At 45.8% G+C, this 12,293-nt stretch overlaps 1 protein-coding gene across 2 annotated transcripts in view; it reads left to right on the top strand.

Annotated features, from left to right (window-relative positions):
• Positions 1-10,768, top strand: part of ap2b1 (adaptor related protein complex 2 subunit beta 1) — a 31,043-nt gene extending 20,275 nt beyond the window's left edge. For both annotated transcript variants that reach the window (XM_062536130.1, XM_062536129.1), the window contains 4 exons: positions 2,014-2,098; positions 2,235-2,321; positions 4,781-4,935; positions 8,490-10,768. In XM_062536130.1, coding sequence (XP_062392114.1) covers positions 2,014-2,098; positions 2,235-2,321; positions 4,781-4,935; positions 8,490-8,564 — 402 coding nt within the window. In that variant the 3' untranslated portion in view covers positions 8,565-10,768. The remainder of the gene's footprint in view (positions 1-2,013; positions 2,099-2,234; positions 2,322-4,780; positions 4,936-8,489) is intronic.
• Positions 10,769-12,293: the final 1,525 nt, after the last annotated feature.

The raw sequence follows: 12,293 nt of genomic DNA, 5'->3' as shown, positions 1-12,293 counted from the left end.
TTGTCTATAAGGGAGGGCAGGTGTAGTCTCTCTCTCTCTTTCTTTCTTTCTCATTTGCTCTCTCTCCCCATGTGTGAGTGAAGGACAGGTGTGTTCTCTCTTTCTTTCTCATTCTCATTCTCTCTCTCATTCTCGTTCTCTCTCTCTCTCATTCTCTCTCTCCCCATTTGGGAGTCAGGTGCAGGTGTAGGCACTCTCTCTCTTCCAATCTCTCCCTCTCCGTGTGTGAGTGAAGGGCAGGTGTAGGCCCAGCATCTGGCTCTCTCCCACAGTAAGCATCTCCAGCTGAGTGTGTTTATTAGACTCCTGATGGCGCATAGAGAAGAGGCCCCAGTCTAACAGCAGATCAGCCGCCAGCGTAGAGCTCATTCCCCACTCACGGGCCTGAGTGCCGCACTGCCACACTACAGCACGCTCATTGACGGATGCCCATTGTGCAAACAGGAACAACACGCTAGTCGATACACGCCGCTCGCCAAACACTTGACCAATTACAGGTATTTGTTTAAGGTACAGATACATCAATAGCTTGTAGTAAACCAGCGGAGAGCTTTTGTTTTTAGGGGTTTTTTTTCCTTCTGCAGTTTCCACTTATGTTCAGCACTTCCATTTGAATAGTCATTATGCTACCCAGCAGAGCTTTCTGCTGCAGTGAAGACAAGCAGCACAATACAAGGGAGCATTAAAGGGTCCATCAGTTTAATTCTCTCCGCGGAGAGAAAGTACTAATTAGGATCAAACGAAAGGTTTTGGTTGAAGGTCTGACAATTAGAGATATTGCAATTCAGAGCTTTCAGTAATTAACTGTGCTGGAAAGACTTTTTTTCTCTCCATTTCTCTCATTTGGACACAGTATGCTAAGGTGCCAATTTGGCATTCAGAGATTGAATGCGTGAAAAGACGTGACACACACTACGGTCTCTTAAAGTCATGTGACACAGGCAGATGTTGTGAATAGTCGTGTTTCTGCATTGTCTTTCAGCAAATTGATTCTGAGATTTCAGTGATTACTTAACAAACAAAAAAAACAAGACATAAAAACAGGCCTGTAACGAAGATGTTAGCTGCTACTGTGAAACAATAACAAAAAATCCTGATTCTCTTCTTTCTTTGCTTCTTCATTCATTGTCTCTGGTATTGTTAATGCACTTGTTTTTGTTATTGTGTTCAGGGCCTGACAAAATGCAAATACATTTGAATGAATAAATTCAAGTAAATTTGAGATAAAATAAACAGCACACTTTGGAATACACAGAACTATTCAACAAGGGCAGGAATACAATCTTCCATCATGCCTCCTGATTTGCATTGTCATTGTTGCCGTGGAGGCATGTCTGTGCGTGTTCTTCCCCTGCTCCTTTAAAACCTGCCGGTCTCCACTCTGAGCCCACCCAGGCTCAGCTCCCTGAGGAGATGGAGGGTGTGGGAGGGTGTGTGTGTGTGTGGGGGGGGGGGGGGGGGGGGGGGATTGAGGCAGAGGTGAGTGGCCGGCTTTCAGCATGCAGGTCTCATCCCCAGTCAGGTGGCGTGGGTGACATGTCCACTCTGCTCAGGGCCTGGACTGTCCTTTCAGAAGCAGCCGGAGCATCCCTGACCAGCTCTCTGTGTGACAGGTCTGCAGGAGCTCACCAGCTCTCTGGGGGGAGAGGGGGGGGGGGGGGGGGCACAGAGAGGGGCTGCAGCTGCATTAGTAATGACAGCCCTCTCACCTCCACCATCAGATAGTCAGAGACTGACCTCCTCCAGCTTATTCTTTCTCTCCTTTTTTTTTCCTTCCCTCTTTCTTTCCGTTCATGTTTTTATTGAAAATGTTCGCTGTGATCAGAGAGCTGTGCGGTAGGCTAACTGAAGCTGTTGTGGTTGAGGTGCTCTCATTCAGGGATGTAGAAAAGGGTTTGTCCTTTATTTATCTCTCTGGCTGTGGCGAGCTCCCTGCACTGCCCCTGCTGGAGAGAGACAGTGAGCGCTACTGATCTGCAGGCCGCTGTGTGTTTGTGTGTTTGTGTGTGACAGGTGGCCGTGAAGAACAACATCGATGTCTTCTACTTCAGCGGGCTCATCCCTCTCAGCGTCTTCTTCGTGGAGGACGGCAAGATGGGTACGACGACGCCTCCCAACTCCCATCGCACGCCGCGAGACACTCTCTTCCCTTTCAATCCCTCTCACCCGTTTCCTCCGCTTTCTTCCTCTCGTACGGTGATTTTAAAACGCCTCTTGTTTCCGGTTCTCCGCAGAGAGGCAAGTGTTCCTCGCCACATGGAAAGACATCCCCAACGAGAACGAGCTGCAGTACCAAATCAAAGAATGTCACTTAAATGCAGGTAAGCCTCCAGTCACAAACATGGCTCCGTCTTCTGTGAACGGAAAGGATGATAGCCTGTCATGCCTATAATGTTCTGCTTTTAGTTTAGGGTAAAAAAGGGCGAGACATACCCGTGCGCTCTAGCACAGCAGAGTTCATCCATCATGTAGCTGATGTCCCTGCCGTAAGCAGTAAGCGCAGTGCTATGAGCTGCTGCTGATGAGGTTTTCCTCCAGACGCACTGCGGAGCACTCTAGCGTGCTGATATATTTAGAAGATGAGCGCTCTAAACTGGGCTCTGTGCGCTCAAGAGGGCGGCAGCCATAGCACCTGCCACTTAAAGAAGGTGAGGATTCCATAAGGATCAGAATCAAAGCCTCTCACCTCCTCGCTGGGGCCAATAGCCTCTTTCAGCCCTGAGCTTTGGCCAATTGTTTCATCTGAAGGGCTGCTGCAGACAATGTTAAAATGCCTGCGAGAACAGATGTTCCTAAATCTGCAAGTCTTCATAGTGAAAGGAAGGTGTCACACTTTTGACAAACCAGATTTGATGTTAAGGTATTGCAAATTATCTTATGCAATGTTTTTCTTTGGCAGTTAATCTATTAATTAATTAAGCAAGACTGTTTTAATAACAATATGACAGTTTTTGAAAATATGTTCTTATATGCAACTAGCACCAGTAACATCTTCAGAATACATTTCATGGTGACGTGAAGGACAAACACAAGTGCCATTCTAACGAGCGCCTAGACTACGTCCTGCACAGCTCTGTGGGCTAGGGTGGACCTCCACCAGCCTTTTACTAGAGACAATTATGATGTTTATGAGGTGTTTGCATGCCCTTTCAATGGTTAGATTGCTACTTTGTTACTTCATCTGCTGCTGTTTTAACATTTCAGACATACAGTACAAATAAAGGCGTTTGAACCTCTGATTTTTTTCCCCCCTTGACTTTCCGTGATGTCAGACACAGGCACGTAGACACACACACCCACGCACACACAAACACACACACACACACACACACATTTGATGTTCCCTATGACTTCAGTCATCCGATTTGCTATGATCTTTGTTCTTGGGGGAGGGCGGGGGGAGGTTGCGCACAGTTGATTTGACAGTGACTGACTCCTGCAGACGCGTTGTGTCTTAGCCTTCTTCTCAGAGTGTCTCTCAAGAGATCCAAACAAACAAACCCTCCCAGTTTATTTCATAGCGATAATGAGTCATTGTTTCTCCCGAGGAGCGGGGGCGGCAAAAGGCCTACGCTGGCTGTCCCCCGTGCACTCCTCCATCAGGCAGACATGGAAGAGTGGGAGCTAATCCTTCTATCTCCAGTCTGGTCCAGTTGGAACAAGGAAACAATCGATATGTATGCAGGAAGAAGAGATAAGAGGCCCCGAGGGTTTGGACTGGCTCACTGGAAGTGCAGTCAGGTCGTTTCTGCAGTAACGTGTTTGCTGAAACCTTAAGACTATTATGTATGCTGTATATATTTTTTCCTCTCGCTTTCAAGCTTTATTTCTAGTCATACTCTTCCACCGTCTCCTGGTTTAGATAGGGTGGGCTGTCTGCCTTCAGAGTCAGTAAGAGTGTTATGCGCGCGATGTGGTGGCGCTCTTGTAGGACCCACATTGTGCTGTATGCACAGTGCCCGGGGCTGGGCGCTTATTGAGCGAGTGGTCTGCATCGCCACGAGATAAGGAGTCTGTCGTCACGAGTGCTCCAGAGCGAAGCACCCGCCAAACCCAGTCATGCGTGGCGGGGGGGGGAGGGACGGGGGGGTAGATTTGGATGACTGCTGTCGCCGTGGGTTTCCGCAATCTCGGCACTCCACCCCATCCCCCCATTTCCTGTTGTCTTGTGTGGCTGTGCTGTGTGTTGGATTCTTTTGCTCGTTTGGTTCTCTCCATGTTTGTGTTTGTATTGTGTTTTTTTCTTCTTGCTCTTCACATGCATCCAACCCCCATTGCTTCCTCAGTCCCCCATTTCTCTGTGAGGGATTGCGCTCCGATGTCACAGCAACATGTTGCCGCAAAGGACTGTGGGACAGCCAATCTCTCTCACCTCGGGAAAGAAGCCGTTTGGTCAGCGAGTGTGGAGTTGTAGATTTGACTAGTTCTGTGATGCGTTAGATAGGTAGCAGGAAGTGACCACGTAGACATGCCAGCCCATAGTTCCCACAACGAAGCCACAAATATTTCCTCAGTGTCCCTTGAGGGTTACCGTAGCTCATCCGTTGAAAATCTGCAATTTTACACCGTCATGGTGGTTGCTGTGTGTAGAGTTCTAGTCAGGATTAAATATTTAAACTGGCCCTTAATGACATTCGTGGTGTGAAATCTATCGTCAGAGGCTTACATATTATCACTTTTATTTGAAATCTACACCACTGGTAGCAGACACAATTTACCCTTCCAGAAAATGTGGTCTGAAAATCTGATTTTCTGCTCTCCTCTCATGCCCTCCTCTCAGATACTGTTTCAGGGAAACTGCAGAACAACAACATCTACACCATTGCCAAGCGGAACGTAGAGGGCCAAGACATGCTCTACCAGTCCCTCAAACTGACCAATGGTATCTGGATCCTGGCTGAGCTCCGCATCCAACCTGGCAACCCCAACTACACGGTGAGTCGTCACGGCAACCCTTCCTCCTCTTATCCCCAAGCAGCAGACAGGAAAGGTGTCTTTTATATCGGCCAGATTCACTCAGAGAAATGCAAATGTGTGGCAGTGTGAAAATGTGCAAGCAATTATGTTCAAAAGCCAAAAGTGGAAGTACCACTGTCTGATGAAAACAAATGGCTATGGACTCTGGCGGCCCTTTCCAATCAATAACGAAAGGATTTAAGCTATTGCAATTGAACACAAACCAAAGCCTGGTGAGGATTAATTGATAGAATAGGATGAACATTTGTTTGGGTTCTCTTTTAGAATTTGGCTCGCAGTGGCCTTGCGAATGAAGCAGTTAAGAAATGAATAAAGCTCTTGTTTGGAATACAGTCTCTCTCTCCCTTCCTTTCTTTCTTTCTTTCTTTCTCTCTCTCTCTCTCTCTCTGATTGAATATCAGTCATTTGAGTTGGAGCTGAACTGAAGGGAATTTCAGATGTACCTTAACTCTCACCAAGCCTTCCAGATTCACTTTCATGTGCATTAGAAGTCCTGAAGGCAGTTTCTTAACAGAAAAAGGAATTAAACTGGTCCAGAGTTTTTTTTTACTAGTTCTGGTTCTTTCTTTCATTAATTACAAAAGCTGCACACACTTGATATATGTTTCAAAGCTCTTCTCGATTGAAGAGTTTAGTTGCATGGGGAGAGTGGTTGTCAAGGTTGCACTCATTGTGACGCTTTCAATGGCCAAATGATGTAAGACTAACAGCTGGTTCACCCTTTGAAAAATATTAGACCGGTCTTTGAAAACTATATTTACGTTCCTTGAATGGAACACTGCAGTTGTGTGGCTCCGGTAGGCCAGCTGGTACATATTTAGGTTCAGTTGCCTAACGACTGAAACCACCACCATGTTTGTTTGTGTGTGTTGGAAAGCCACGTTAGCTTCAGGCCTAGTGTCATACAAGGCCTCTGTTTGTGGTGTGTGTGTGTGTGTGTGTGTGTGTGTGTGTGTGTGTGAAAACATGAAAAAAGACTCAAGTCCTTTTTGAGGGCACAACCTATTTCTGTCTGGCCACTAACTATGGATCAAACCCTTTTGAGGACACCGCCCGTCACTGTCTTGACTCAAAAAGATCAAACGTAAACTTGCTGGCTGCTCTTTCATGTGTCATGGATCTCTCTCTGTCTCTCTCCCGACCGGACGGAGATGGATCAGAATGAGCCACTGAGGCAGGAGAGCTTAAGAGGCTCCGGAACACCGCGTCTCTCGCCTGCCTCTGGACTCTCCATGGCATCTGCTCAGTGCTTGTGTAGGAGTAATATGTCTTAGAATAGTTCTTTAACATTGTGCTCTAACAGAATGTCACTAACTCTGAAACGCTGAAACTCTAGGAATCAGCCCAGGTAGCAACAATGTATGCAATGGCCCCTATAGGCCAGTAACTGATAACAGCAAAGGATAAAACCTGAGCTGAAACTGTGAGCTGGAGGAACGCCTTCCCCAGCAACCCATTGTGATTGCTGTAATTCTGTCTTGTAACCACTAAACCGTCTTTTATTAACTCAAAACGTGGTGTCCGTCTCCCTCCCTTAACCACCCCGCGGAAGAATATTACTTTCTTCCAACACTTGTCAGCCACGTCTGTCGTCAGTTCTGTCCAATGTCAGCTCAGTCTGTTGTCAGCTCCGTCCGCTCCGTCCGTTGTCAGGTCTGTCTGTCATCAACTCCATCCGCGATCAGCTCCATCCGTTGTCAATTCTGACGTCAACTCTGTCTGCTGTCAGCTCCGTCCGTCCGTTGTCATCTGCGTCTTGCCGACCTCGGCGTGCTCCTCTCCGCAGCTATGCGGCGAGCTGACCTTCGTTTTGCGACGCTTTTCATCCCTTTCCCTCTCTCTTCCCTCTCTTCCTTCTCTTCCCCTCCCCAGCCTCTTCAAAGCCCCACCCCCCAGTCATCCTCAAGCCAAGGACAGCGCTGGTGTAATTATGTCAGTGAATCACCACAAAATCATTATTATGCACTGGGGCAGAGGGGCCTTGGGAGATGAGTCTTCTCTCTCTCTCTCTCTCTCTATCTGTCTACCTGTCCCCCTCTTTCTCCATCCTTCTCTTTATATATCTCTTTCTCTCTCTCTCTCTCTCCCTTTCTCTCTCTATCTCTCACTCACTCTCTCCCTATCTCTATCTGTCTATCTGTCCCCCTCGTTCTCCATCCATATCTCTCTCTATATATATATCACAATCACTCTACCGTATCTGTCCTCCTCTCTCCATCCAGCGTTCTCTCTCTGTCTAGTTCACTTTTGAGGAAACGGCTCTTTCCATTAGCCGGCCGCCACTTTACCACCCGTGGCGCACATGCCACACCTCCTCCTGCGCGGGACAGCTGTCGGCCGAACGGCCAACGTCTGGATACGCCAATGCCGTGCGAGAAGGGCACTGGCCGGAGTAGGGTCGTGTGTGTGTGTGTGTGTGTGTGTGTGTGTGTGTGTGTGTGTGTGTGTGTGTGTGTGTGTGTGTGTGTGTGTGTGTGTGTGTGTGTGTGTGTGTGTGTGTGTGTGAGAGGGTGGCACTTGGAGCTGGCATTGACTAAATCTATTAATCTCCTGATTAGTCGGGCCTCCTCCAGGTGACTCCACGGGCATCTGCTCCCGTCACCGCGCCCGCTCGTGATTACCATACGTGCCCCTGGGCACTGCTTTTTTTTTTTACTGCTTAACCGACTGTGCCATTAGATTCACTTTTAATTGATTTTTAATGGGAATTCACCTCACTCTGTTTTCGCTCAAGTAATGGTCAACGGCATTAGCGGCTGACCTGAGAAGTAGCCAAGCCAGCTGTGCAGTGGCCAGGGGTTGGTGTAAATAAAAAAAGAGAAAATCTCACCAATATTGCACTGGGATTTCAGAGACACGTTGCTCATTTGTTGGAGCTGCATACTTAATAATAGACATTTCATGCTGTTTTTTTTGCCACAGACTGTTGACTATGAAGCAGTTTGTTTCTCTTCGCCTTGTTTCATAGATATGTTGTTTACTGAAAGAGGATATGCTCTCAAAATGTCAGCGGGGGAATGCATGAAATGAAATGGTTCTTTTAAAAGCCAGTACATTTAACCGCATCACGTTCCTGGGATCTGAAGAGTGTGTGACTGACCACTGGGTAATAATTGATGGATAAAGGCGGGGCTAGAGTGTGTGACTGACCGCTGGGTAATAATTGATGGATTTGTGGCGGGGCTTAGTAAAGAAGTGGCCTGAGGTCACTCACGGGTCATTTCCTGGATGAGGACACAACACAAGGGCCCTCGTGGGGCCGAGGGAGTCACCTGATGCCGTCGGCTTGGAGAGTGTCGGCTCTTTAAAAAAAAAAGCAAAATCGTTTTCAGAGTGGCAAAAAAGATACCATCTCTTTTTATGAAGGAAGGCAATCTCCTTTGCCCGTGTCACTTTTGAAATTGAATTGAGAACTAAAGATTCATACATTTCTTCCTCTGCCTTTGTCTCCCTCTGCCTCTCTTTCTTTCTCTCTCTCTCTCCCTCTCTCTCTCTTACTCTCTCTCTCACAGCTCTCCTTGAAGTGTCGGGCTCCTGAGGTGTCCCAGTACGTGTACCAGATGTACGACTCTATCCTGAAGAACTAAGGCTGTCCAGCCCTCCACATCCTTCCCGTGGATCAGGCCACAGCTGTCGAGTCCTCTCTCTCTCTGCGTTGTGTTTTATGTTAGCATTTCCCAAGCAAAGACATTCAGCGCCTCCATCCAAGCCGTGCATTCCAGTGTTGGGTCAGTGAAGCATGGTCAGTAGATAGTGAATTTTCTTCCTCCCCACACACACTCGCTCTCTCACACACACACACAAAAGAGGCATTGCATACCCTCACATCCTTCCCCCACCCTGAGCCATTTTAATGATTGCGCAAAAAAGCATATTTACTTTATGTTGATGACGTTGTTCTACTCCGGCACTGAATCGACTCGCCATACTTGACCATTCCAGTGAAACAGAAAGAAGAGTTGTGTTTTTTTTAAAGTATTATTATGATTTTCTTCGACGCGATGGGACAGTGTGCAGAGCATAGGTCAAAGATAACTTAACCTGAGCCAAAAAAAGCAGGCAGACAGAGGAGGGACCCAGGAGAGAACACAAGCAGAAGAAAGTCTATGTAGGCCAAATCACTCAAGGGTAGAAACTCCAGCTCTGGTTTCCTCCTCATAAAACCACAGCGCCAACCACTATTCTATGGTAGCTATTCCAGTATCTCTGCTTGATTCATTAGCCAGGGTGAGCACTGTTTGTCTGGTGCTCTCACCCCCCCCCCCCCCCCCCCCACACACCCACCCAACCCACCCACCCACCCCTTGTGCTAATGTGGTGTGTTTGCTGCCATTACCTGGTTTTGATGGTGTCTTAATGTGGTGCCCCGTGGGGGCGATCGCTGTGCCGCAGCACTCGCATGCCCGTCGCGTGCCACCTGCTGCATCGTGCATGGCGTAGCCCATAACTCCCCCACAACTCCAACTACTAATACTAATCGTATTAAATATTATGATGTATGCGTATGTGTAGTGCTTCATCCCCATTTACCAATGCGATATTTTTTCCATACACAATTGTAGATTTCAAAAACTAAGCAAACAAACAAAAAAAAAACCAAGAAAATAAAAGAGCAATGTCGGCAGTTGCCTCAGAGAATATAAAATAAGAGTGTGGTCGTCTTAAAATAATGCCAAGCACCGATGTGTGGTTTTGTGTATTCTGTTTTTTTGTTTTGTTTACTCCGAGTCTTAAGATGGTGTGTTATGCGATTTTCTTGTCAAGCCTGCAAATGTGTGCTCGTGCCAGTCGTGAGGCCAGTGGCTCGCCACGGTTCCTGGCCTCTGGCTTTTGGCTGTAATGTCAGGTACTGTAGATTGTAGATATGAATCTCTGCAGCACTCCAAGCTCTCTGAAGGCGAATACATTACCATTTATCTCCAAGCTTATGAGACGGCTTAATATCTCAGTCCTGCTTTCCTCGAGACCTGTGATGTGGAGGTTATTTGGAAATCATTTTATTTTATATATATATATATATGAAAAAAGAAAAAAGCTCACAAAAGTACATGTTGAGATTAAGCGGCTAATTAGCAAGTCACATACTATAACTGTGTTGGGTAAGGTGTGAAAGGTACCAATAATATTTGTGATAATACTTCACTGTTCTAGTTGCCATACATGCTGACGTGCCTGTGAAGCTGCATGTAAGCAGTCTCTGTCTCTCTCTTTCTCTCTTTCTTTCTTTCTTTCTCTCTCTCTCTCTCTCTCTCTCACTCTCATATTGGATCCCATCCCTTTCACGCCTGTCTTTTTGCCCGTAATTTATGCGTACAGCTTGAGAGAGAGAGAGAAAACTGTAATCCTCGCTCGCACTCACTCCTCGTGCTGTCTAGTTCCTATTAGAGACTGTAAGTGTGACGCGCTTTTTTAAAAGTTGAAATTAATCGGACCTAGCCGTCTGTTTGATGGGATAATTACATGCAACTGATCACCACCACCACTGCAGTCCCACACGCACTCCCCGGCTTTATTGTTGGTGATTATGATGTTAATGTGACCGTTGTTTATTGGTCAGCCACACTCCACTCTGCGGAGGCCCCATGCTCTGAGATAGGCTGAGACGAGCTGAGACCTCGTGTTAGTTTCTGCAACTGTATACGGGGAAGAAAACCTCTCGTCATTAGAGATTTGATGCTCTCACAAGCATTCCTGCATTCCTTATCGATTACTGTCACTCTATGTTGCCAATGTTTTATCATGTTTTTTTTGTTTTGTTTGTTTTTCAATAAAAAAAACTGTCCTCTCTGTACACTCTGTGAGGTTCCTGTCTTTTAATGGAAATAAGCTTGTAGTGTGCAGTAAGGTGCATTGATAAGGGCCAGATTATCTCCATTTATAGCAGGTGGTCAACGTGGTTTGGAAGCTTTCATCTTAAAAAGCCCCTGGTGAATACAGAGTGGCACCTTGAGAGTACGATGCAAGACTGAGGCTGAGGCCTTTCAAAACACACACACACACACACACACACTCACACACACACACACACACACACACACACACTCACACACAAACTCACACACAAACAAAAAGCTTTTTCTCAGTATTCTCAGTAGACATAATTGATCTTTATTTATTTATTTATTTAGAAGAAGTAGGACATTACGTCTGATCCTACTTCTTTGCTTCTAAATAAAAGAATAATGGGAGGTCTTTACATTATACAATCTATTGATTAGTCATGACAAATTATTTTATGGGATGACCTTGTTACTTAAGGTGAGGAAGGAAGTCACAATTCTATATATTATATGAAAAAACATATACAAATATTAATTTGTACATAAAATCTTACGTCTTACGCTTCATTCCAGATGTCCATTTGTGTCACATTCACAAAGCGTATTACCTACCACTGCATGCTCCCACTGCCATATGTAAATGAGTATCAGAGCTCGAGATGAATCCATTTTCCAAGATGAAATAAAACTTGAATTCATTTAATTGGAAGACACAACAGAAACCTGATATTATGGTGCAGACAGAGACAGAATGGGCATTTGTATTTGCACTGAGTTGTCCCATAGTCTCCAGTGTCAGCGTCTATCATTAGAAGGTTGTGAGGTGGCAGTTGGGCATAACAAAGGAAGCCAATCCTAATGTTAATGGCGTAGACTAGTTATATGACCTTTGGTGAGATGTTTAGCCCCATCTCTATTACAGATCAGTAAATATCAGTCTATTGCACCTGGTTACATCTGGTAATGGAATGCCTGTGACGTGAAGTGAACAGGTATGAAGCACGTGGTTACTAAGCAACAGAGGAAAAAGATATGGTTGCTAAGAGACAAGCACGGTACTGTCCATTGGCGGGTGCATTCTGTGTACATGTTTAGGGCACTTGAGTTTGTACGCTTGAGAAGAAGGCATACAGTTATACATTAACTAGCTACACGCAATATGCTGTAGGAGTCGAGCGCTGTGTCAATTGCCTATTCTGCCAAGTTACCTACTAAATTGCAAATAGCCTAGGATTAACAAGTTCATGTGGAAAAAACAGTCCGCTTTGTTATGTTGAGACTATATATTTGCCCATGTGGAGAATAAAGATATTCATCTTCATTAGATTGGCAAGGTATTTTAAGTAGCCTATTTTGACGCTGCAGTGCGTAAACAACGCAAACAATCAGTAAATACAAGCAGGGCTTATAACACAGGCTGATTAATACGACCTTACATATCACAGAGTTATTCTAAGTGATTTAAATAAAACAGCATAGCTTAAAATTTTATTTCAGAAGCCACCGTGAAATTACTGTGTTTTCAACAGCAGTTAT

The sequence above is a fragment of the Sardina pilchardus genome, chromosome 5 (assembly GCF_963854185.1).
Source record: "Sardina pilchardus chromosome 5, fSarPil1.1, whole genome shotgun sequence".
NCBI lineage: Eukaryota > Metazoa > Chordata > Actinopteri > Clupeiformes > Clupeidae > Sardina > Sardina pilchardus.
This window is presented reverse-complemented; position numbering and strand designations above follow the sequence as displayed.